The sequence below is a fragment of the Balaenoptera borealis genome (genome assembly GCF_965194805.1).
Source record: "Balaenoptera borealis genome assembly, chromosome: 5".
Taxonomy (NCBI): Eukaryota; Metazoa; Chordata; class Mammalia; order Artiodactyla; family Balaenopteridae; genus Balaenoptera; species Balaenoptera borealis.
The window spans coordinates 13,872,693-13,899,750 of record NC_138862.1 but is presented as its reverse complement, the minus strand read 5'-3'; the positions used below and the strand labels follow the sequence as shown (position 1 = coordinate 13,899,750).

Genomic DNA, 27,058 nt, shown 5'->3' with positions numbered 1-27,058 from the left:
GTTCTTTAAGATCTTACTTCCTGTTTTTGAATGTGACAGATATCCTCACAGGCATACGGGGGTCTGATGGCTCCTCTGGCCAGTGGTGGCTGTAAATTCAGCTCCTCAGGCCTGAACAGCAAGCACCGCTGAGTAGGACCGGCACCAGTTCTGTCCCACTGGAGTCCCTCCCAATATGTCTCACAGGATATGCAACCCGGAAACACAACTTATTGGGTTTTTTGACTATGCACTTGGAGAAAACAAAATATAACACTGGCTTTAGGTGCTTTCAGGATAAGAAAAGAAATGACAGACTTTTAGTCTCAGATCTTTTCTATAAAATGTTTTTCTAGAGATCAGCCATGTCCTTGTCCCTCCTGGAAGAAGAAATGCACGCACACATATGAAGGCCTGAGGGAGGCCAGAGGCCTGGTCCACACTTAATTATACTGTGAAACTAAATGAGACAGGAGCAATAAAAACCTTTCCTACATTTGTGTCAAGGTGGGTTCAATAGATACCCTCCATCATGGCCTACACGTGAGGCGCAGTTTATTAGTAATTACTCACTGAGCACTTGCTCTCAAGTCATCATTTCAGGGGAAACCTGGGCCCAGCTTTCTGACTCTTTAACTTCAACATAAGCCACTTGGTCCGTCTTCAACATCTTCCTTACCACAAGCAAGGGCCACCATTTATGTGAATCACAAAGACTTCCAAGTACAACCTACTCGCCTGCAGTATGAACTTCCGTAAAGCAAATTTGTAACTGACAATGTAGAACGATGGGGATCAATGGAAAAGTCACATGAGTGCAAAGGCGATTTCTCCTAGCCCGTAATATTTCACAGGAGCATGTAACAGCTGCTGGATGCAATGTCCCCCAGCACAGCTGCACGCAGCACGCTGGCACGCGAGGCCCACTCGTTTCACAGTGTTTGCCTTGGTACAGTCTGACGGTAAGCTCTGCCTAAAAGTCTACTGCACGGTGTTCCTGAATTTCATGGTTTTATAACTACTGTCCTTGTCTCCATAATTCAGGAGTTTCGATTCTTCCTCTAATCCATTCAAGTTATATTCACTTTTTTTTCTTAAGGTTGTACGTTTTCTGTGATATTTCTTGTTAGAAATTAGGAATGTTATGAGTGTAATTTTAGTAGGGTTTTGTTTTCTATTTTTTTAAGTTTTGGAGTAATAAGTTGCTTACATATAATCTAATTATATACTTACGGAGTGTTCTGCCCCAACCCTATTTTTCTTATAATTCCTGTTATTTTGAAGATCTCAAGTTTTAACAGGAACATAGAGGTCACATTCGGAATCATCTATACCTCCTCTTTCCATGTCTTAAGCTAACATAGATTCAGAGACACAAAAAGAAAAGAAATGGAAAGGGGAGGCCCTTTTCCTCCAAATCCGAGGTTCCTGAGGTGAGGCAATCTTGCTGAATGAGGGACATTCGATGAAGTCTGGAGACATTTTTGGTTGTCACAACTTGGGGGTGGGGAACAGAAGGAGGTGAGTAGCGGACAGAGATGCTGCTAAACATCCTACAAGGCCCAGGACAGGCCTCATGACAAAGAATTATCCAGAAAACGTCAACAGGCCTTCTGTTGAGAAACCTTGCTCTAAGTAATCCTTAGGACTAATATTACGCTAATGATGAACAGATCCTTAACAGAAAAAGAGCAACACAGCTTTACCATAGTTTGAGAACAGAGACTGAAGCCTATAGATAATGGATACGGGGCGTCCACACACTGAACATCTTATGTCTTCCCAAATTGCTGTTTTCATAATTTTTCAACTTTGGTTTACAATCACCCGTGACGGTGGGTGGTTAAAAATCAGCTTGTACTCAATTATCCATATGTTCCAATTTTAAGACTAACGAGAAGCAGCAAATCTGGGAACCACGTGGTCCCTGGTAACAGGTCCATTTACCTTCATCTTCACTTGAACATAATCTGTATGCTTTTCAGTTGTGGACGGAGACGCTCCAGAGATTAATTCTAAATAAAACCTTTTTTTTGTAAACTTAATTATTCTGTCAAAAGTGAAAGAATCTTTGGAGAATTTTCTAGCCTACGGTTCACAGGTACTCTGCTTTTTATTCCTCCATATATCCAAGCCCAAGTCAGCAGCAAGCCCTGCCTTTGAGTGGCAAGGACAAGCCCTGAGTTTGTCAATATATAATGGGACCTGTCAGGAGTAGGAAGCAAAGGACTCGGCGGCTCTGTGCTCTGGGCCTGGATCCTGACAGATTGTGTCACTCAGATCTGGGTCACCAAGAAAGTGAAGCCTCCTTCCTCTAATGGGTGTGTGGGCTGAGCACCCACACCTTGCCTTCCTTGATCATTTATTCTCTAAAGGAAGAGCAGAAACAAAACACCCCCGCTTCCAGTCCCAAGTAAAAAATCACCTAATTATTTTTATTCTACGTCACTAACAGTGTTATTCTCATATTTAGTGTAAGAATCACCTGGGAAGCCTGTTTAAACCACAAATTCCGGGCCTGTCATGGGCTGAATTATATCCCCCCAAGTTCCTATGCCTAACCCAGGGCCTCTGAATATGGCTGTATTTGGAGATAAGGTCTTTACAGAGGTAATTAAAATTAAATGAGGTCATAAGGGTGGGCCCTAATCCAATATGACTGCTGTCCTTGTAAGAAGAGGGGATTTGGACATAGACAGGTACAGAGGGAGGACGTGAAGATACTATAAGAAGGCAGCCATTTGCAAACCCAGGCCTTAGAAAACACCAAACCTGATGACACCTTGATCTGAGACTTCTAGGCTCCAGGACTGTGAGAAAATAAAGTTCTTTTGTTTAAGCCTCCCAGTCTGTGGTATTCTGTTATAGCAGCTCTAGTACAGGGACTAATACAGCGCCCCACCTCCAAACTGTGAGATTCGGCAGGTATGGATATAACCCAGGAAGCATCTCAGGTGACCGTGACTGCAGGTGGTCTTCTAATCATGTTGTTAAAAACTCAGCATCAGTTAACAAAATGAACAATAAGATGGGCTGCTAAAGGGAACAGAGGTTGCAGCGTCCAGTGGTGTGTGGACATTTAGGGGAGGAGCAGAGAGCAGGGCCCCTCAGACATGACCTTGTAGTGCCTCTAAATTAAGCCAAGGCAGGTCCCGCGTGAGAAAGAACAGTAGCAGTTCTCCAAAATGCTCCCACAGAACGAACATCTGTGTTTCACAAGCAGAACCATGACATCAAATACACTTTTCCCAATTCACAATGGAAAACTAAAAGCAAAGTGTGCTGTGCGTATGTGCAAACTGATAGAATGTGCTCAAATTCAATGTTCCTATTTCACATGTGTGTTCAAAATTTCATATACACTTTATATAGACTATATTATGGTATTTGATTTAGCATAGAAAATAAAATTTAAAGTTTAATATCAGCAATTCCTGTGATTTTCCACAGAAGACACTATGGCTGCCAGAATTCCACATCTATTCAAACTTTGAAACCACTAAGGTAGACTTTCCGAATGAGAAAAGGACATGAGAAAGAACCTGACTCTTCCTAAGACATCCTTGGAAGTGGAGCAACAAGATGAAATAACCCAGCAAGTCTTGAAAACTAGACATGAAGAGAAAGACAGCATCCCACCCTGAACATGCAGCAACATTAGACACACAGGCCCTCGGCAGTAGGGAAAGCTGCCCTGCACCGGCTGTCAAGAGGAAAGACTCCTCTATGGGACAGCGGGTTGTTCCCCAAAACACACAACCCCCTTTCTTCTGCAGTAATAGAAACCCCAGTGCTCAGTTGGGCCCATCCCTGCCTCCTTTGCAGCTAGGCTGGACTCATTTCTGGCCAATGCGATGGAAGCAGAAGAGATGCAGGCAACTTCCAGGTTGTACCCTCAGCGCAGAGGGATACACCCTCCACTTCCCCCATTTTTCCGCTGGAACCTGGACCCGCTGGTGAGCTATCCTAATCATTCAGACTAACACAATGCTCTAGGGACAGTCAAGCAACGACAAAAGGAATTCTGGCTTCTGGATGACTTAAGAGGAAAGAGTCAGCCCATCACTCTTAGACACTCCACCTCTGCTAGGTGGAAGGGAAATAAAGTTCTGTCTTGCTTGAGGCACTGTCACTGTGGGTCTCAGTGACATGCAGCAAGACCTACAGTCTAATTAACATGCTCCCTTTCTGTTTCACCAGGTACTGAAGCAACAGCTGGCAGCATTAGTAATGGGGCCCACCCAAACCCTGCTTGTCCCTGGGGGGTTTACACCACTGCACAAGAGCTCTAGGCTGTTCCACGCCTCTAGGATTGGTTGTTCCACACCAGCCACAGTTGGTGAAATCCAGTATCAGATGGAGTCACGGGTGCACCACACCAGCCGAGCCCAGGCTTCTTCCTCCTGGACCCATCCTTCATGCTTGTTAACCTGTCTAACCTATCCTGCCATGTACTAACCCTGCTTCAAATCCAGCTTGTGTCAAAGATTCTAAGCGGTCTTGAGAAGTGTTTTTCTTTTTAAGACACAGAGCTCACAAATGTGTTACAATTTCTACACTACCAAGTCATATGCAGATGTGCAAAAATGCATATACATACTTTTAAAGTGTGTGTAAAGCGATAATGAATAGCAAGATGTAAAAGTATTATGCTTACTAATGAAAAGAAAGACAATGGTATATAGATATACCATTGTATATAGATATATATACATGTATATAGATATATATCTATATATATACACACACACACTCAAATAGTCAAAGTCTGACCATAAAACAGTGACTTTTTCACAAACATAGATGGCTCAGACATTCCATTAAGCACTGGGTTGAACCCTATGAAATTAGCAATATTCCACCATTTTTTACCCCCAAAATGACAATTTCATAAGATTCAAACCAGTGATTTTTCCCTCCCAAACAGTCACTTCGGGAGGCACATGTTTTGGAATGATTCCAAAAAAATATTCTTTTGGAACTCAAGCCTTTCAAACTGTCAGGGGAACCAGCTGTATATATGAGAAAACTTGACGAGAGGCTCCCATAGCTTAACTGTGAAACAGTAAAGAAAATCAAACATTGGTGGAAAAGGAAAATGGGGAGTGACTAATCAAGGGACATAAAGTTTCAGCTCGATAAGATGATGACGTTCCAGGTGTGCTATACAACCGCGTGCCTTGGTCAACGATACCGTAACGTACGCCTAAAACGACGCTAAGAAGGTAGATCTCACGTTAAGTATTCTCACCACCACGACATAAGGTTTGAAATTAGCATGAGATAGAAATCCCATGTAACCGAAGAACATCACTTGCACAGGTGCACCACGGAGCCCAGGCCGTACCCAGCGCTGCAGGAAGGACGCTCCCTCCCTCACCTTTCAGGGACACCCAGTAGTGCTTCCACTTCCTCCGGGTGGCCGACTCCACCTTCTTGTTCTTCTTGTGTACCAGGAAGTTCTTGACTGCCAGGGCTCCGGCCTTACGCACTGTGCCCTGCGCGGCCGTGAGCAGGATGTCCGACTGGCCTGGGGAGCTCAGGGTACCGCTGCTCTGCTCGTCGCTGTGCGCCGAGCCGGCCTCCTCCAGGCTCTCGCTGTTGGTGGTACTCATCTCCAGCTCCCGTCGGAAATTCTCGTACACCCCCTGGCGGGCTGCATCCCCGGTGGAGCTGCTGCCGCTGTCGCTGCCCACAAAGGCGCGGCCGGTGGGGGGTGAGTAGCTGGAGTTGGTGGCATTGGATCGCCTGGACAGGAGGTCCGTGTCGGTGGCGGCCCCTTCGATCCCACTGTCGGCAAACTCGCTACCCTCGCCCGCATTAACATCCTTGGGAGCCAAAAGGGAGAAAAAAAAGAAGACATGCATCATGCAGAGAAGTAACCCAGGGGCTCCTGTCGGTCCAGCCAGGGGCTGTGTAGCTGCAGGCAACCCCCACAGGGCACCGCTGCTCCCAACCTCTCCTGGACCAATCACTCCTCAACCCCCTGACCCGCACACACCCAACTTGCCTGCAGGGCAGCTCAGGAAAACCATGAAGCTGTCCCGGTATGAATGCCAACAATTTGGAATGTTCAAGAAACATTTTTTAAAAAGCAAGCAAGATTTCAAAAAACGTATCGATTATCTGACTTAGATAATTAGGTAATTGGCAAATCAGCTATTGAGATGCTCCCACTGCCCTGCTGAGAGAGCTCAGCGCCCTCACCCTCATCAGCCTGCCTGGAGCTCCAGGAAATTGTGCTGGCTGATTAGTTATCCCAGAGGTAGGGGGTTCCAAGGGATAATGAAGTCTTTACTGATAACTTTTTTTTTTTTTTTTTAAACAAAGGGCCTAGTTAGGAGTCTATTCTATAGTCTGGTGACTAAAAAGATAACTAGTGCACCACCTCGCCCACTCACCCAGCAAGGACCCACAGCCCAGGAGCAGGGAAGAGTCCTCAGGGTCCAATCAGCTTCGCTTCTTGAAAACAAGCAGCTTCCCGCTCCACGTTGAGCTAAAAAAGTCTGTGGGGCTCACAGCTCCAATGCAGGCTCTCCAATTACGTTGCCCTTTCAAAGCTGGGACGCTAGGAGCCCAAAGCAAGCTACTCACCGCCCCTGGGCCAAGTGACAGCTTGGGGCACTGCCAAGATGTGGCGGGTATCAATTCCCGGTTTAAAAACATTTGGAACTTCCAAAGCACTGCCCCTGCTCGCATGTTGAACATTTCCGGGACAGGCAGATCTGTTCTTAAATCAGAATCTTAATTGCTCTGAAGTGCTAAAGGCATTTCCATAAACAGTAATTAAATAATGGTAGTCATCAAGGGAGGATAATGACGGCAGTATTGGACAGCACAGCTCGACAGTCTCATGGACAAGAAATTAGACTGGTTTTTCTCAAAGGGAGAGAATCGGAATGTGAGTCTGACATAGGAGGAGATGGCAAAGTAATATGTGGTTTGGGGGCTTAACCACTTGTGAAGCCTTTAGTCTCATAAATAGTTAATTATGGTTTGAAAATGTAAAAACGAACGGGCTATTCCGATCGCCGTATAAATCAATGTTTTGTGTTCAAATCTCTGATGAGAGGCAACAGTGGGGTGGACAGAAGGAGCCAAGCCACATAATAATATCATCCTGCACGAGGCCCAAACAGGTGTTGTGCCCATGTCTCCGCACATCTCACCTGGTCAATTCTAAGTTAGGACCCTCAGAGTTCACTCGCGTCATGAATAGGTCCTAAGTGAGCAACTTAAAATGGGCATAGGCAGACATGAAAACAAGCAAAGGAGACACAGAAAGACAAATACTGTATGATTGACTTCTATGTGGAATGTGAAAATGTAAAACTCACAGAACCAGAGGGTAGAATGGTGGTTGCCAGAGGCTGAGGGCCCCGGGGAAATGGGGATACATTGGTTAAGGTTACAAACTTTTAGTTATTATAATAAGTTCTGGGGATCTGATATACAGCCTGATGACTCTAGTTAATGATACCACGTTGTATCCTTGAAATTTGCTAGGAAAGTAGATCGTAAGTGTTCTCACCACAAGAGAGAGAGAGAGAGAGAGATGAAGGAAGGAAGGGAGGGAGGAAGGGGTAATTGTGTGAGTGATGGATATGTTAATTAACTTGATTTTGGTAATCATTTCACACTATATACATATATTAAATCATCACATTGTACACCTTCAAAAAACACAAAAACACACAACAAGGAGTACAGTGTGCAAAGGGTAGAAATTTGACAGTGGCAAAACCTGGCAAATACCACCTCGGCCAAGGGCTCAAGGTTAACTGGGTGTGTGGTATATGGGAACCCTTTCTACTATCTTTGCAATGTTTATGTAATTCTAAAGCTGTTCTAAAATAAAAAGTTTATTTAAAAAAAAGAAAAGAAAAAACAAGGAGGAGGTAAGAAGGGACATAGTAGCAGGAAGTGGTTAAGCGAGTTTCTAAGGACCAACAACATTTGCCTAAACATGGAGTTTAGGTCCCTGGGATGTAGAGGGACTCAAGAGTGTCAAAGAAACCATGGATGCGGCTCAGACGCAGACCCTGTGACTGTTGGTTCTGTCACTTTGCCATCTGCTGTCCTGCCTGTTACCCGCCACCAATGGTCATCAAGGACCCAGATCTGGTAGGTCAAAGTCCTCTATACAAACAGGAGAGTGCTGTTACCAACGCACATTTCTCTCTGGCAAGGACATTTACCATACATATCCCTTTTGATCTAATAAGTAAATTCGGCCATCACTGATTATTCAAGATAACTGTGGGTGGTGGGAGATGTGGAGTTTGTGTGATTCTCACCAACATCTGGATTCATTTTCACATGCCTCAGTCCTTCTCTGGAAGAAGTGACAAAATCAGCTATCAACTCGCCTCAAAAATGAAAAAAGATGAGTTGCCCCTCTGTAAGACAGGTAAAGATCAGCTACACAGGTATCCTCTCTAGGTCATAAGAGAAAGACTTCAGAACAAAAAGGAGAAATTAATTCCAGGCATCTTGTAATTCCCAGAGCTCTGGAACAGGAAGGAACCTTGCAAAACCATCCCCTTGGTGAATGCATGGAGATGCTGAGGCTCAGAAAGCCACAAGTCTGGCAGGTGGTAGATTGGAGGTTGGAGCCCATGCCTCCAACGACCTTTTCCACTCTGACAAGATGGCCCCATGGCTCAGCCGCAGGGAGCACCTGACTGGATCCTGTCTCAATAGTCAACTTCATGCCTTCCCCTCTGTTTTTCAACAGTGCCCCTTCTAGGTTTTCCCAGCACAACTGAGTGACTGTGCAACTATATGCCTTGACTTTCCCGGCAAAGAGCTCAGACTCAAAAGTGGACAGAAGGAGAAAGAGGAGATGACAAAGAAGATGAGGGAAACAGAGGTAGAGACTGGACAGGCATGTCTCTTAACAGTCTACTACATCCCCACAAACCATGAACTCCTACAGAATGCCTTGATGTCTCTACTGAAACTAAGAGTTAAGGTCTCAATAGACACTCACCTCTTTGTCAGACTTGAACATGTGCTCATGCCAACTGACACTGCAACCTTGCAATGGCCCAGGCTGCGTGTATTCAACTCTGGGATGACCATTAAACCGAGCAAAGGAGTGATTACTCCAGGTAAGAGGTCTGCTGGCCCCAGCTGAGCTGGCACACTTTGGGAGTGTAACCACTGGAGAATGCTCCCGATCTGTGATCCAAGCCAGCGCCACCTTGTCTCCACAGCGGTTAAGCAGGCTAAGTGGTGCACAGCCTCCCACTGACATGTGACCCGGCCTGTCCAGAAACAGACGGTGGCTGCCCAGCTCCGGCCTCTATTTGGCCATGAAGCTTGGGATGTGCCAAATACCCAGAAACCCTTGCTGCAGCATCGTGGGAAATGATGTCCACCCAGCCAGAGGCACTACTCAACACCTGAAGGGTCAACGGGACTCCACACCCCCTACACCTTGAGTGTGGGAGACACTCATCTACAGCAGGGCTCCAGATGCCTAAGTGCCGCACGAGAATCACACGTTTATAGGTCTCAGAATCTCTAGAACAAACCAAAGACAGGTACACTGATGTAGAGGCACTAGGTTCACACACTGAAAGACCGCTCCAAGGCTGCATCCTAAATGCCCATCCTTCTCAAATGGCAAGATGTATACCACTGTGATACAGTTTCCAATAGCTCAGAAGAAAGACAGCATCATTGTGATGCAAACATTCCTGGTGCATCTTTCCGAAGGGCTCCTCCTCCTACCGACCTCCATCTCAAGGACACTTCACACCTGAGAAACCGGATTCTCCCCACACTTAAAAGCCCCTGTCAACCACCCCACTCTTCCAAAAGCAAGATATCCAGATGATCAACCCCAGGGAAAATTCCCACAGGAGCCCAGAAGTCTTTATCGCAAATGCAAGGTATGTTCCTTCTTATCTAGTTAGATGTCTTAGCATACGATCAGTCCTAGAACATTTAACCAAATACCGAAATTTAAAGCAAATGTCAGAGGAGATCAAGGGAAATGGTAAGACCCTAGCTAGACAGAGAAATAACTCCCAACGTGGTGCATGATCCAGCCAAAGATTTCCTAAAAATAGCTCAAAATAAACTCCCCATGTTAGAACCACTCCACTGAAGAGGCTTCCAATTATAAACAACATTCATGGAATACAGAGGCTCTTAAATCCTGCTCTCCCTGGACAAGTCCTCCCAAGCCAGATTCTTCGAGCACTCACCGATTTCCATTCCACTGGCAGTTTCCCAGCACGAATGCATGCACTTTCCCATTGGATGCACAAGTGGCCAGCTGTTGCCCAAAACGTTCGACAGCTGCCAGGCAAGAGTTTTCTTTGTCATTTTAGCCAGGCAGCAAATGCTTAAATGAGCTCTGGTACTAAAGTGGAGGCAGCAAGAGGTAAATTCAAAGCCTGTTTTCACTGCCTTGAAAACTGGAAGGTCACCCTGCATGAACATAGGCTGAAGACACATTGTGGCAAAGGCTCAAGTTGTTTCCACCGGGGAATTCAGAAAGTCTCTGAGGGACCGGTTTGCTGTGCTAAAGATGTGTGAACACAGTTTTGAAGAGCTAATTAGCTACAAAGTTCAAGGGCCCTGGGACAAGTCAGGGCCCAGGAGGATCAACTGGCAACTTGTAGTTACAAGTCGAATGCAATTAGAAACTGTTATGTTGGTCACTTTGTTTAATTTTCCTGATGAATCCAGCTTTGCTTCAATACACCTGTATAGAGAAGGTAAATACAGCAGAGAAGAGTTCACAGAATTCCAATGGGGGGGAGGAGATTTTTTTTTTTTTCTGGCCATGCCACGAGGCATGCGGGATCTTAATTCCCCAGTCAGGGATAGAACCCGCGCCCCCTGCAGTGGAAGTATGGATTCTTAACCACTGGGCCACCAGGGAAGTCCCTGGGGGAGGAGATTTTGACCTGCAGAAGCCTTGAATTAGAACAATTTCTGCCTCATTAAATTCTAAAATATTCCCCCTCTTATCATCATCTTATCATCTTCTTCTTATCCCCCAAATCTAAGGACTCCCCTCCGCCACACATGCACACACATAAGCACTGTCTTTGGTTTCCAACATTCTCTCCTTGGTATGCTCAGTACTATACTATACTATACTCTTAGTATACCCTCCCTTGGTAATCTCAATACAGCAAATGTCACGTCTGGGCAAGTTATTTTGAACCAATCCATGCCTCAGTTTCCTCACCTGTATAATGGGAATAGCAACAATATTTACTTTGTAAGACACTTTGTAAGATGTGAGATTGAGGTCACACAAGTTTCTAGAACGGTGCCCAGCACACAGTACCTGAACAAGAGTGTTAACTCTAATTACTGACATGTCCATCCTCAGCCTTACTTAACATCTCAGCCCAAGGAGAGAAGACACTGCCTGACCTCACTGACTATCTTCCTGCTCTAACATGAAAGAATGGGCGTTGCTGAGGAACTTGGGAAAAACAAGGTCTCATGGGAAAAATACACAGGCCCACCAAGGCTGGTGCGAGCCAATGTAATCCCCCTGAATTATTTTCACATTCGCAAAACTGCACAATAAACTAAGAAAATGATGTTTCCTATGCTGTAACTGCTAGGCTCTGCTACTAATAATTGCCATTCTTGATTTACAGAAATATTGCAGTATCCATTTGTCATCACTGTAAGGTTTTTTTCTTTCCTCTCTCTACACAGATAGCCAGTGCCATTTTGAATTTTTGATTCTGAAGTTTGTAAATTGTACCTCTTGGCCTCCCACTCTTAGCCTCTTTACATGTGTCCCAGCTCCCTTTGAGACATTTCTAAAACCCTGTTTCTATTTCCTTCTTCTCCCTTTCCTAAGGCAAAATCTCCATGCCCTTTAAAGTTTCCAGCACTCAGTCCCATCCCCTCTAATGATTCACAACGGAGTGACTCAAAATTTCTCTCAATTACAACTGCTGAAGTTCTTACTGCTGCCCAAAAGAGTCTCATAAGTTAAGTTGGCAAATGCTTGAAATGTTGCTTCAGATAACTCCAGATTGGAGACAGCTCTATGTCTAAGTCAATGAATCACCTCTCTCCTTTCACCTGTTTTTCTATGTGCATGTCTCAAACCCTGTCGTCACCCTTCCCCTCCTCACCACCTCAGGATATATCACATCCCTAGTCCCTTTTCTTCTTTTCCTAGTGCCACATCCCTGGTTCAGCCACAAGACTCTCTATTCTAACTGCCTTCCTCCCATCAATCCATCCTGCGTGCCATGGCTGGGTAAGTCTCCCAGGAGCAAGGTGAGGGCTCCCGAGGCTGTCCATCCAGGGCCTCTACCAATGTCCAGCCTTAGCACTGGACCTTTAGATGCACCCAGCCACCAGTGAAACTGAAGAACTCATGCCGGGTATGCTCCCAACTTTTCTTGCTTCCAGGAATTCCAGGAATGCTGATCCTTCAAGGTTCAGCTCAAAGTCCCTCTTCCCACAGCTGGAAGCCTTCTCTTTCCCTCCTCCAATCCCCGTGCAGCTTCTCTGCACCATCCCTTCCCCCACCCCCCGCCCCGCCCCCCAACTCTGCTCCAGCCGCATTGGCCTCTTTGCTCTTCCTCAAAGGCGCAGGGCACACTCCCACCTTCCAAATCAATGGCCAATTCCCATCTCCCTTCCAAATCCCTACCCAAGTCTGCCCATCCCGAGGGGCGGGGCCCATCCCGAGGGGCGGGGCCCAACCCAACCACCTGATCCGGAATTGCCCCACATTCCCCACTGCCCGCTCTTCCTCACCTTGCTCTCTTTTTCCCATAGCATGTCATGTACTTGCTATGCTAACTCTTTGCTGCAGACACACCTCCACTTCACCCCAGCTAGCTTCGTGAGCTCAGGGATCTCTTCTTGATGCATCCCAAGCACCAAGAATAGTGCCTGGCATGGCGTAGGCACTTCCAAAAAAAAAAACACACAAACACTGTTGAACAACTTAACTGCTGTTCATCTTCCAACCTCCTCTCCAAACAAGAAAAGCGTTTCTCATGGAACACATTTTAGTTTGATTTAAAGGTCTAGGCATTTCCAGGCTCAACGCACGCTCAACTCCAGTGGAAGTCACAAATGAGCCCCAACTGGAAAGCCTGACTTCGACATCTTCCAGCCATCCGGGTTTATTACGTCTTTTATGGAGACAACCAGAGCTCATTTACACGTTTTTTCTTTCATCTTTTTAAAAGGAGAGAAAGTGAGAAAGACATATTGGGCTGTTTTATGGCCCAAACTAGATATTCTGTCAACAGTAAGTTCAAAGCACACTGGGCGCCAACGCAGAGAGAAAAGCTGGTGGGCGTTTCCTAAGTTCTGCCCTGTGGATCCGTGGAGACGCTCCCAGGGCTGCTCCAAGCTCCCGGTCCCGGCCCTTTGTCCTCCTCAGTTATGCTGGGAAACCAGCAATTACACGTTACTGTGGGACACGACTTGCACTGAGGGACACAGAGCCTCCTCTCCTCACGGACTAAACTAAGAATGTGATTTTCAAAGGCTTGGACCTCCCCAACCTATATTAGCATAAATAAACAGCTCTCCAAGTGAGGACCAGGGGTCCTTAAATAATTTCCGGGGGTCCCTAAGGTCCTCCTCCCTTTACCAACTATCTGTTCGAAGCCAGGTTTTCCTCATATAGTCCAACCAAAACAGCATGTCACAAGAGAGTGAATGCAGAAGCAGATATGAGACTCTAGTGTCTTCTGATAAGCCAGAAACTGTAGAGATTTGCAAAAATACAAAACAATGCCCTTCTTCTGGCTTTTTTTTTTTTAATTTTAGAAAATAAAATTTTAAAAATAAAGTTATTTATGTGAACATGTAATGGTTTATTGCTCCTATTTTAAGATGAATTAACAAGTATTTTTTTTACATTTCTGTTTCAATTTCTAATGTGATAAATATTTATAGGTATAACCCACACGAACAGAAGCCCTTTGGAGTCTGTAACACTTTTTAAGAGTATAAAGGAGTCTGAGAACTGCGGATATAAGCCATCTCTCAGCTACCTACTCACCCTCCCACTCCTCAAAAGAAGATCTTGGCAAAGAAGAGGGATATTCCTGTTGAAATGGACGGGCTGTTTTTCAAAATAAATATCTCATTGCTTAACTTACATGGCAGAAAAAGAAAAATCAAAAGGAAGGTAAAAAAGAAGCATCAAACAGGAGCAGTGAAAGAAGAGAGGGTTTTTTTTAAGTGGAATTTCTATGAAAATATTTTGTTTCACGAAGAATTAACCTAAGGTTCTTCAAATGTATGATACCAAGGGGGAAAGGAGTGGGGTGGGAGGAATTGGGAGATTGGGATTGATACATATACACTATTGATACTATGTATAAAGTAGACAACTGAGGGGAACACACTGTATAAAACAGGGACCTCCACTTAATGCACTGTGGTGTCCTAAACGGGAGGGAAATCCAAAAGGGAGGGGATGTCATGTAAATGTATGGCTGATTCATTCTGCTGTGCAGTAGAAGCTAACACAACATTGTAAAGCAACTATACTCCAATAAAAATTAATTTAAAAAAAGAATTAACCTGAGGTTCTTAACCAGAAGCTTCTCGGTGGACATTGGAGGACCCATGGATCCCCTGAAATGATATGCAAAAGGGTGGTCTCTGTGTGGATCCCAAAAGATCCAAATTTTTCATCTGATTCGCAAAGGAATCTGTGACCAAAGGTTAGGAATCTCTTGGATGCTGATGTCAGTTCTCAGCTCAGAGAACATATTTATCCCTGAACCATTTAAACTAAGTGTAAAACAAAACAAAATTTTAAAAATCAACACAACTTTTACAGGAACTCAAGATCTTCTTCTGATCATGCTGCACCCTTTATCTTGCTGAAATCACCAATCCTATTAACTTGCTTATCCAACCAAGAAAGTCATCAGGGACAGAGCCTTCTAAAGTCATCTTTGGCATTTCTCCAAAAAAGACATACAGATGGCCAACAGGCACATGAAAAGATGCTCAACATCGCTAAATATTAGAGAAATGCAAATCAAAACTGCGATGAGGTACCACCTCACACCAGTCAGAATGACCATCATTAAAATGTCTACAAGTAACGAATGCTGGAGAGGGTGTGGCGAAAAGGGAACGCTAATACACAGTTGGTGGGAACGTAAGTTGGTGCAGCCACTGTGGAAAACAGTATGAACGTTCCTCAAAAAACTAAAAATAGAGCTACCATATGATCCAGCAATCCCACTCCTGGGCATATATATGGAGACAAAACTATAATTCAAAAAGATACATGCACCCCTATGTTCATAGCAGCACTATTCACAATAGCCAAGATATGGAAACAACCTAAATGTCCATCGACAGATGAATGGATAAAGAAGATGTGGTACATATATACAATGGAATACTACTCAGCCATAAAAGAATAATAATAATAATGCCATTTGCAGCAACATAGATGGAACTAGAGATTATCATACTAAGTGAAGTAAGTCAGACAAAGACAATACCATATGATATCACTTATATGTGGAATCTAAAATATGACACAAATGAACTTATCTACGAAACAGAAATAGACTCAGACGTAGAGAACAGACTTGTTGCCAAGGGGAAGGTGGGGGGAAGGTGGGGGGGAGATGGAGTGGGAGCTTGGGCTTAGCAGATGCAAATTATTATATATAGAATCAATAAACAACAAGGTCCTACTGTATAGCACAGGGAACTATATTCGATATCCTGTGATAAACCGTAATGGAAAAGAACATGAAAAAGAATGTATATATATTTATAACTGAATCAGTTTGCTGTACAGCAGCAGAAGTTAACACAACATTGTAAATCAACTATATTTCAATTAAAAAAATACAAATAAAAAATAAAGTCGCCTTTGGTCATCTCTTTCAGGGACCGACCGCTGTTTCGGGCCACGGTAGTGGACAGTTACTATTTTCTTTTCAGCCCACCACCCTGTTTGGCTTCTGTACCAGAACTGGGGGTTTTGATGTTAAAATCTGAGGGCACGTGAGCTGAAACCTGTTTGAACATGGGTAGCCAGTGTGGTGTGGGTTTGCTTCTGTAGAACGGACCCTGGTCTGTGGGTCAGAAGACCTGGATTTTAATCCAGTCGTAAGACCCTGTCACCTAATCTCCTTAGGTTGACTTCCTCCCCTGAAAAGTGATGGGTGAGTTGGCAACTCGTAATCAGGCTGAAATGAACCCCCGCAGAGGTGCTCAGGGGCCAGGAGCTCTGTCTTCTGTCGATCCCACTCCATACACCACGGCGTGAAGAGGGTGTCAGAAACTGAACCAGCACACAAACCTAATCACCAGCGCCACATCCCCGCGAGGAGCTCTGAGGGGGCCCCCCCTGCTCCCTCCCAAGGTGGCGGCCCCCTGAGACATCCTCAGCACAGCTGCTCACATTCTTTCATCTCCCAAGTGGATGAATGAAGCCCTCCTCAGGAGTTATGCAGGGCCGCTCCAAGCCAAAGCTTCCCTTTCAAACACAGAACCTGGTTCAAAGACACTCCATTGAATGGCAGTTTCCTCTCTCCACCTCACCCGCTGATAGTCTTAGAAACACAGGAGAGCTGAACTCTACACAGTTAAACCAAACTTTACCATCATAACTAATAACCATCATTTACGGAGCATCTAATACATGCAAGATATCGTGCCAGGAGTTTTACATTCATTCCCGTATGGAACCCTCATTCAAGAGGCACTGAGATCCTTCTAGGTTACACAGCCAACAGGTAACGGGGTTCCAACTTAAAAGCTCAGACCTGCTGGACTCCAGAACCTCTTCTTTGCCTGACACCAGGCTGCCCTTTCCTCTGTCCGTCAACCATGGGAACACTGAAAGTAAAAGTTCAGGCCAAAATACCAATGAGGCATTCATTGAATCAAGGGGCAAGCTACTTGGGATTTTACAGAAGTCAGTACAAATAAACTCTGCTTTCAGGAGTCTGGGTAAATCCTCCCAACAAATGAGTAGCAGACTGACTCACAAGATAAAACTTTTATGCAGGAGGTACACGACACACACTCAAGTATGCTGAATTGGACAAAATATAATTTCTCAGCACTTACTGTGTGGCAGACACAGTTTCTGATCATTTTCAAATATAAAGATGTTGTTCATGTTAGTTCAGATAAAACATATGGTCTCTCAGGCTCAGAGGCCATGACCTTGGCCAAATGCCTGCCAGGAGCTCTTTTCTGGGGAGTAAAACTGCTGACAGGCCTATTACAGATTCAATCACATCACCAGGGCAGATGAGGAGGCTTTAATATCTACGATCCAAACTTGCTGGACAGGGCCCCTGGGTCAGAAACTTTTACCAACAACAAAAAAAGAAAAAAAAGAATTCTTTTCAAGGAAGCCTCCACACCCACTGCCTCTTAAAATACACTGTTTGGAACATAGTGGGTTCTCAAGAAATTGCGCTGGACGAACACGCCCAACTTAGACTAGGAAGTGTGGGTGGAGGGTTAGTGCTGTGCATAATTCTGGGGTTTGTTTCAAGTCATTAAAGATCCTCACTCAACACGCAAAGTCGATACAAAAATAAGACTTCCGTTCACTTTATACACTCTGCAAAAGGCTTCCATGCATGGAATCCCACTTGGTTCTCCTAATGGCCCTGTCAGAGGTTGGTGTCCCTCACCCTGGTCAGAGAAGGAGCCAGTGATGGAGTGACTTGCCCAAGGTCACCGTTTAGTAAGGAGTGAGCCGGGATGCAAACGTACTTCTTAGGATTCCTAGTCCGTTGCACTTTGCGTTACATTAAGCTACCACAGTGCTTTATGAGACACCACGTTGAGATGATCTCACTTTCATATAGTAACAATTCTAGAAGGCGACAAGCCAAAGAACGGAAATGTCGTACAACAATTACACATGAGAGCTTTCAGTGATACCAGCTCTGCCCCTCTTCTGGGGGTGGCCATGACTCAAAGGCTCACAGCCCCATCTGTGGGGATTGGGGGGAAGCAGAGGTCCAACTGTCCCCCAGTGTTGGAGACCTGGAGATAGGGAGCCAGAATACCACCTGGCACCCCGTCAAATCTTACACAGAATGTGCGCTAACTTAGCATTGTTCCAGGTAAAAGTGACAGTCACAGGTGAGGTTCCTTTTAACTGCTGAGGGCCAGGAGACCATTTCTTCCCATCAGCTCTGCAATGCCAATGTGGCGATGTCTTCAGGACAGAGCCTGCAGTGCCTTTCAGGTGACCCTTTAATAGGGCACCTATCTCACCTGCGTCCCAACCTGTCAAATTGCCAGTGTAGGAAGAGCCCGGCCAGGGTAGGCAGAGGGACCACAGTGGGGTAATTCAGTCGTTTCTATCATTATAATCTCGTTTCAGAAGAGAGATGGATAAAAATTCAAGGAGTGCATCTAGATGCAACATTCACACTCACCTTCTCAAACCTCAGAATCAGCCTTTTTAATAATTTTGTTTCTAACACAAAGTTTGATATAAACACAAAACTACCTTGAGTCCTCAACTCATACAACACTAATAATAATGAAAATTACAACAACTTACAGATTGTCCCTTATGGGTAGCTTCTAAAGTACCAAGCGCTGGCCTTCCCATTCCATTTTCTCAGAAACTTTATTATTATTCCCATTTGACAGATGAAGAAATTAAGGCTTCCAGAGACTTAAAAATTGTGCCCAAAGTTACTCAGGTAAGAAGAGGTGGAGCCAGGATACCTGGCTTGGACACCATCAGCAAAACTTGTCCTTCAGTGGGTGAATGGGGAGCGGTGGGGGGAGTGTTATATACATACAGTGGAATATTATTCAGCCTTAAAAAGGAAGGAGCTTCTGACACACGCTACAACGTGTGAACCTTGAGGATATCAACCTAAGTGAAATAAGCCTGTCACAAAAAGACAAATACTACATGATTCCACTCTTACAAGGTCTCTAGAGCCAAATTCACTGAGACAGAAAGTAGAACGGTGGTTGCCAGGGGGCGGGGAAAGGGGGAAACAGAGAACTATTGTTTAATGCGGACAGAATTTCAGTTCTACAAGATGAAAAGAGTTCTGAAGATGAAGGGTACACAACAGTGTGAATGTACTTAATACCCCTCAACCATACACTTAAAAATGTCAAGACGGTAAATGTTATGTGTACTTTTACCACAATTTAAAATATTTTTTAAAAAAGAAGAGGAAAAGGTCAAACACAGACTCCTTTAACCTATATCAACCCAGAGGAATATATAGTAAATTTCAATTATTCTAATACAGAAATCTACAGTGGTAAAAAAAAAAAAAAAAAAAAAAAAAAAAAAAACTGTATCCCCAGATGACTTGTATACGGGGATTTAAAATTCCAAAATAAAATTAGAAAGCTGAGATTTTGAATACTTCAAAACAAAACAAAACAAAACAAACTTGCTCTTGGGCAGGAACACAGACAATCTAGTGCCAATTTCCTTTGCCCTCCTCCCCAGGTTCCCCACCATCTGCCCATTATATTTAGACACCCTTCCCAAGAGAACTGAGTCTCAAAATAACCCTCGAAATAACTTTGACTTGCACCGAAGCAAGACCAGAAGGTGAGCACCATCGGCTGCTGGCCAGGTCAGAGCACACCTGCTGTTTTCCAGCTGACCTCAGGGGTATTCGCTGGTCACCCTGGTGGCCAATACACCTTTCAAGGCAAATGGGCCCAATCTGGATTCCGGATCTGAAGTACCACCTGCAAACTACCAACCCATCCTCAACACAAGCCAGGACTCCCAGAACTCCACTACAGGGAACTGCAGGACCAGAAAAGGACGGAGGCATGCAGGATTACTTGACACGTTATTATCTCCACGTTAATTATCATTACTAATTAAGGTAACGGGTCTTCCTTTCGTAAGTAAGATACGTTTTAAATCTTTGAAAAATGTTTTCACACCCGCTCTTTCATGCCCTGGACCCCGAAGCAGGTGAGTCGAGCATCTTTACCCCACTGGTTCAGAAGAGCAACTAGAAGTCAGGGTTTGCCCGAGGTCAGAAACCAGTTGCTGCAGCGTAGAACTGGAAGCCACCCATGTTATTCCTTCCGCAACACCTCCCTCCAGAGAGAGGGCTGGCCAGCCCTGCAAGGAACAGGAAATGGAAATGGCTCCTGGTAAGGCAGTCAGCCTGCCAACCTCTGAGAGAAGCTGACAAATGACCAGAGCCCGCCCTGAATCAGAAACACCTCCTCCAACGAGCGGCCGACTAACCTCTTCCCACCTGCGGCGCTGAGGAAAGAAGTTCCCAGAGTCCACACCCCACCATCCCCATCTGTCCACGGATAGAACCACGTTAGGAAGGAAGCTCAGAAGAAGGGAGATGCTGTTGAAGACCTGAATTGGAGAGGCAGCTTCCCAACGTGAACTTATCAGCTTTATTCCCACTCTCATCACATCCCCGACACCCATCTACGCTTACTCCTTAATCCCCACCCCCTCACCGCAGAACTGCAAGAGGGGCGAAGCCGAAGAGCGCTGAATCTCCAGAGAAACGGCATCGGCTGCAGCACCCGCCAGGGGAACATGGTAAAACCCGGCTAAAAGATGGGAATCGTGTAAGAGCAAAATCATGCACTGAAAGTCATGCATCATTTCCAAAATATTGAAACAGATTCCAGTCACTTTACCTGAGTTGTTTTTGCTCTTCTGCCTTGCATGCTGTTGTTGTGGCTCATTTGTGGGTTGGTGGCACCTTCGGAAAGACAGTGAGATTTCCTACAGGGAAGTGTGTTATAATTACTGTACGGAAGAGCCTCTTCGGCAGCAGCCGGTGGCATCTTATGGTTCGCGAGATCAGGAATATCAGACACCAAATTCCGACAGTAGCCTGCAAATTTGCTCCTCCGCCCCCCGTCTGCCGTCACCCCGGAGGTTTTCTGAGGAGCGTACAAGTCCCCCAGTGAATTGGCACGTTGACAGGTACTGAGCTGCCGCGGACTCGCCGGGGCTTCCATCCCCCGAGTCTCCTCGCAGTCTTTCTCTTCGGCAGAACCCAAGATCTCTTCGTTGCTTGTTAAATGTTCTTGGCTCAGATCAGAGAGTGAGAATTCCAGGCTGTCCTCCCGCCAGATGTCTGCAGATTTGGAGCGTTTCTTCTTAAAGCTCGCCGTCTCCGTGAAAGTGGGCCCATCGGATGTATAGGGATGCTGCCTCCTGCCTCCCTCCGCCAAGTACGTAGCGTCATCCCCGTAAAGCCTGCCCTCCTCCGAGTCTGGCATGCTCTGCACAGAGGCTGCTGCGAGGACAATGCCGCTGCCTCCGCTGGGACTGACGGAAGAATCCGTGTAAGACACGGGTCTCAAGCCCACATCCACTCGGTCCACCCAGATGGGGCTCCCGAAGTCCTCCAGGGTGCCTTCTTGGGAGAAGGGCTCCAAGCCATTTTCGGCCAGGGACTGGGGGATACTGGGAGTGCTGCTGGATCGGGTGGTCACTTCGGAGGTCCTGTGGATCACCTTCCCCGAGGAGGCGTGCCTGGTCCGCCGCGCCTTGTGCGACAGGCGCAGGGAGCGCGACGTGTGTTTGCGCCCCAGGCTCGCATGCTTTTCTCCATAAAACTCATGCACTACATTTTGACTTTCTGCGTTTCCCATGGTTTTATGGTCTGTAGCAAAGAAAAAAAAAAAAAAAGGAGGGAATCATTGAGTCATCCAATGGGTATAGGCAGTTAACAGGAGGAGTTCAGCACACAGGGAGGGCAGCCAGCTTGGCAGATAACAGCGCACCTATATGCACCTGGCAGGTACTTGGACTCTTACGTGGTAGCAGTTGAGAACTAACATCATGTACTGAGATTACTCCTGTGGAGATATGAAATAAGAACATAAATAAGATCATTAGAGAATTACACTTGTCTCTGCCCGGAGGGTAGCTGCCCACCGGGCACGGCACAGGGTTGCTTTCATAGAGCTGGCAACTGTCGTCTTCTTCTACTTAAACTCTACAGGTGTATATTTAAAGCTCTCTGCCTATCCATAAACTAAAAACTCTAAAAAGTACAAAGCAAGGTGTCTGCCAAACGAGTAACTTTCTGTTTGAAATTACACATTTCAAAACACCAAGCAAAACTCAGAGGTGCATTGGATAACCTCCCTCTCTCCCAATGGTTTTCTGTTTCATTCTGACTCCATCTACACTTCAGAATCAATCAAAAATGGAAAAGCTCAAGATGTAAGTCCAATCAACTCTTCCTAATAAATCAAAGTCAAGAAGAAAAAGGGTTTTTACCTTAATTCCACAGCATTCTGAAAACCTTGATTGGGAGGTTCGGGTAGGGGGTGTGAAGTGGGATAGGGAGAGGGAGATGGGCAAAATGAAATAGGAACCCCACTCTCTGCTTAGCAGCAAACTAATGGGTTTACTTCTGGGAGCAAATCCAACCTGAGAACATTAATCTGGTACAGAGTGCCCTGCAAACAGAAATCCACATGATGAAATCACTAAATATCATTCAGCCTTTTGGGGCTACCCAGCTTAATTCAACTCCTTCCTTAACATTTTTCCAGTCTCTCTCATTGGTCTGAGGACTGTTACCCAGAGTGGAAAATAGAAAAATGCTCAAAGTTCGACAAGTGTGACTCTATTTATAGCCTTATTCTCCTTGCTCAGCAATGAGGTTTCTCTAGACCAGTTAAGTTGTATACACTTAAGATACACACATGAAAATGGCCAGAAAGGAAAGAAGAAAAATAGAGTAGCTGGGCACTTCCCTGAGCTGATTCTTTCAATCATCTACATAGTCATTCATTCAGAAAATATATCCTGAGCACCTACCACATTCTAGAAGCCAGAGATACAGCAGACAACAAAAGACACACATTCCCCACTGTCATGAAACTTACATTCTAGCCAGGGAAGGGATATAATAAACAAAAAAGTGAAAGGTACCAGAGGAAAGAAAACAGGAACAAATTTATTGTAACCATTACAGTTTGAAACACCCTGAAACATAATATACATTCACATTGATCCAGAACCACTCTATAATCCCACTGTTCAGTCTCAAAGGTTGCTTAAACTCCTATAAGCACATCTTTACTGAAATGAAATTTGTGGCAACAGGAAGGGAAAAACCTCCATTGAATGTTCCGATGAGTTCAGAAGTAATTCATACAGACACCAGATGTGGAGCTATTCCCATACTGGAATATTCCCTACCAGGTCACACATCATATGATTCTGAGAGTGACGTTTCCAAGAAAGAGAATCTTCCTTTTACTAGTAGCAAGCATACTTCAAAGCAATAAGTTCACACCTCCCTGGCTGACATCTTTAAGAAGCCAAGAAAACACACAGAAACTCAACTTGGTGTAGGGAAAATGAAAAGATGCACTGTCCATGCATAACTTGTGTTATCTACATTCCTAAGAATATCATGTACTACATTTTTGCAAGTAAAATAAATAAGCATCTAAAGTAATACTAAAGGCCATGACCAATTTCTCAGGGTTCTTGATTTTTTTTTTTTAAGTGTACATTAAGATACCTGGATGTGTCTATGTATCTACATGTTTTGCCAATAAGTAATTAAAAGCTTAGAACAGGCGTTAGCCACAGTCCCATTTTAAGAATCACATAGATTTAAAGTTAAAAGAAGGAAAGAATGATGGTGACAGAACTGAGGTATAGAAAGGCAAAACTGTCACCTCAAATGTGCTAGGAGGTACCCTCCTCTACTGTATTCATCAAAAGTTTGCAAATATAAATTCACAGGCATATTCTCAACAACAAATTTCTGGTTAGGCTTGTTTCTGCCAACAGAAAACCAATCAAGTTAAAAGCCTCAGGAGAGGTTTCCTAAAGGAAATGGCCCCAACCTTCAAGAATTACAGCACTCCCTGCGTTGCTCTGACGGGTCTGTTATATTAATAGCATTTTTAGTAGCAAGATTCTTTTCAGCCAGCCAAGGTAGGAAAGAAGCCATTTTTATCTTTAGAACTAGAGTTTAGAGATGAATGCCAAATCTCTTAAATCCTACCGAGAAGAAATTCTCAGGGGATGATCTAAGCAGAGTCAGCAGGAAGTCTGAAGCAACTCAACTTAGCAGAAAAATGTTTCTAGGGACTGCTGAAACACCCCTTCATTTAAAAGCTTTTCCCAAAAGGTCAGTGAGAACCACGAAGGCCCATGTGGGGGACCCTGAAATAACATAAGCAAGAAAAATTTAAATTGCTTATTGCATACAACAGACACAATCTCCTCTTTCAGGGACAACCCCCGTCCCACGGGCAACCCCCAGAACACTGGTGAATTGAAAATCCTAACCCTTTTCACACACAAATGTAAAATGCCAGCTACTTTCAGCATCTTCATTTCTCCCTGCTCTCTCTTACTTAACCCTTATCATTTATTTTTATTACAAACAAAAAACTTGGTTTATATTTTACATTTGCATAGGCTTTGTTTGTTCCTGTGAGTCTGGAAGCAACTTTGGGCAGAAAGTGGCTTTCACTTTTTTTGTAGCCTCTAGAGAGACTACAAGTGTTCTACGCGTGATGAGTCAATAAATGTTCATGCATTTTAGTAACAAAAGCAAAAAGTAGTGATCAGTACTTTACCAACATAATCATCACACAGTCACTAGGTAAGAGGGGAAAGATTAAGGGGGAGGAGAACAGGCTGAAATGCAAAAACTGGGCTAGAAATAGAAAAGCAGAGCATCAGAATAAAGGTACTCGATTGCAAGCTGGAAAATGTTACCATTTTTTAACTCATTACACTAGTTATTTCCTTATGTAGAATGTTAGTGGCCCCAAACAGCTTGCACTTTCTGGGGGTAGTTAGTGGGAGGGATATTAAGCAGGAAGTAGTGCGCAAGACTGTAACATAGGGAACGGTTCTCCGAATTCAAACCTCAAGTCTTACACTTTCTTTCCAATGGTCTAAGATCTGGCTTCCTGGCCTGCCCCAGGGCCTTTGCTCATGCTCTTTCCTCTGCCTGCAACCCTCCAGTTTTCAGGAATCTACATCTGGCTCACTCTTTCCAGTTTGTTCCGATCTTGACTCAAATATCACCTTCTCAGAAAGGCCTTTCCTGACATCCCTATCAAAATGACAACCCTCAGAACTCAACATTTCTTATCCCCATTCTTTGATTTTTTTTCCCCCCTCCTTCGCATTTATCATAATTGTAACAAAAAATGTGTTTCACTTACTTACCTTTTTTTTTTTTTTGGAGTATATTTGCTTTACAATGTTGTGTTAGTTTCTGCTGTACAACAAAGTGAGTCAGCTATATGTTTTATATATATATCCCCTCCCTCTTGAGCCTCCCTCCCACCCACCCCCATCCCACCCTTCTAGGTCATCAAAGAGCACCAAGCTGAGCTCCCTGTGCTATACAGCAGCTTCCCACTAGCTATCTATTTTACACATGGTAGTGTATATATGTCAATGCTACTCTCTCAGTTCATCAAACCCTCCCCTTCCCCCTCTGTGTCCACAAGTCCATTCTCTTCATCTGCGTGTGGTACATATATACAATGGAATATTACTCAGCCATAAAAAAGAATGAAATTAGGTGACTTGCAGTGATGCGGATGAACCTAGAGTCTGTCATACAGAGTGAAGTAAGTCAGAAAGAGAAAAACAAATATTGTATATTAACACATACATATGGAATCTAGAAAAATGATACTGATGAACCTATCTGCAGGGCAGGAAAAGAGATACTTATCTTCTTTATTCTCTATCCTTCCCCACTAGAAACTAAGCCTCAGGCGTAGGACGGAAAGTTTGCTTGTCTTGTTTATTGCTGTATCCGCAGTGCCTAGAACACTGCCTGAAAGACAGTAGGTGCTCAGTGGAAAAATACTGAATGAATGAATGAATGACAAAATAAACTTTAATCTAGAATGTAAACATTCAAACTCATACAACTACAACAGAAAATAGATGAGAATGTTAGCACAATGTGAACTAGAGAAAACACACATTGGCCTTAAATATGCCAGCTCTTCTACATCAGAGTGCCTAGACAACACACCGGTTTCCAGTCTGTGTGCTCTTCTCTGGGTCCCTTCCACCTGCAGACCAGTACAGGTCCCTCACTCCAGGCCACTGGGTTTGGCATCGCCCTGATCCATGAACTGAGTTGAGGGCTTCAGCTTGCCCTGCTTTACTGTACTCCCCAAACTTCAATTACCTAAGCAGCGAATTAAGGTCTCGCTCCTGTCTCATTTCACTTCATTCCCACATTCTTCCTCTTTTTGGAGCTATTCCCTCAGAGGTTTAGTTAGGAAAGGGGTTCAGAATCAAGAGGATACCTCTCCTCGTTGTCAGGGTAGACAGTGCAGAACTGCTCAGCCTGAGATGATCCAGAGAAAATCGGGGCAAAGGAGACATACTGACATGATGGGGGGGGGGGGGTCATCTGAAAGTAGAAGATGTCAGAAAATCAAGAGATTCTCAGGGCCAGAGACCAAGGACACTAGAGGGAGTGTGACTTTCCCATTCTTCCCAACACCATGATCTTTCTCTTCAAGTGAGGAGTTAAACTTTTCAAGTAATCATAGAAACTCCCTTTAAATCCCATCAAATTAAATACTACTATATAGCCGATGATGTTAGGTGTGTACCTAGGCTAACTTTGTTGGACTTACAAACAAACTGGACTTAGGAATGCGCTCTCAGAACGGAACACGTTCGTATGTAGGGGGCTTACTGTACTCAGTGAAACAGTTAAAAGGTATCTTAAGGAACTTTATCAATAAGTACAGGCAGCACTATGTACAATAGCCAAGACACAGAAGCAGCCTAAATGTCCATTCACAGATGAATGGATAAAGAAGATGTATCTTTATTTATCTATCTATCTATACACACAAACACACACATACAATATGGAATATTACTCAGCCGTAAAAAAGGATGAAATAATGCCACTTGCAGCAACATGAATGGACCTAGAGATTATCATATCATACTAAGTGAAGTAAATCAGACGGAGAAAGACAAATATCATATGATATCGCTTACATGTGGAATCTGAAAAAAAAGACACAAATGAACTTATTTACAAAATAGAAATAGACCCACAGACATAGAAAACAAACTTATAGTTACCAA

At 44.4% G+C, this 27,058-nt stretch overlaps 1 protein-coding gene across 11 annotated transcripts in view; it reads right to left on the bottom strand.

Moving 5' to 3' along the window:
* The window catches only part of TIAM1 (TIAM Rac1 associated GEF 1), a 204,372-nt gene that overhangs the window by 112,487 nt on the left and 64,827 nt on the right, over window positions 1–27,058 (bottom strand). For 6 of the 11 annotated variants that reach the window (XM_082393659.1, XM_082393657.1, XM_082393658.1 and 3 more), the window contains 2 exons: window positions 20,620–21,596; window positions 5,360–5,807 (listed from right to left, as the gene is read on the bottom strand). In XM_082393659.1, coding sequence (XP_082249785.1) covers window positions 5,360–5,807; window positions 20,620–21,585 — 1,414 coding nt within the window. In that variant the 5' untranslated portion in view covers window positions 21,586–21,596. Of the gene's footprint in view, window positions 1–5,359; window positions 5,808–20,619; window positions 21,597–21,717; window positions 21,793–27,058 lie in introns of all 11 variants that reach the window. The other 5 variants (XM_082393649.1, XM_082393656.1, XM_082393653.1 and 2 more) reach the window with 1 other exon arrangement.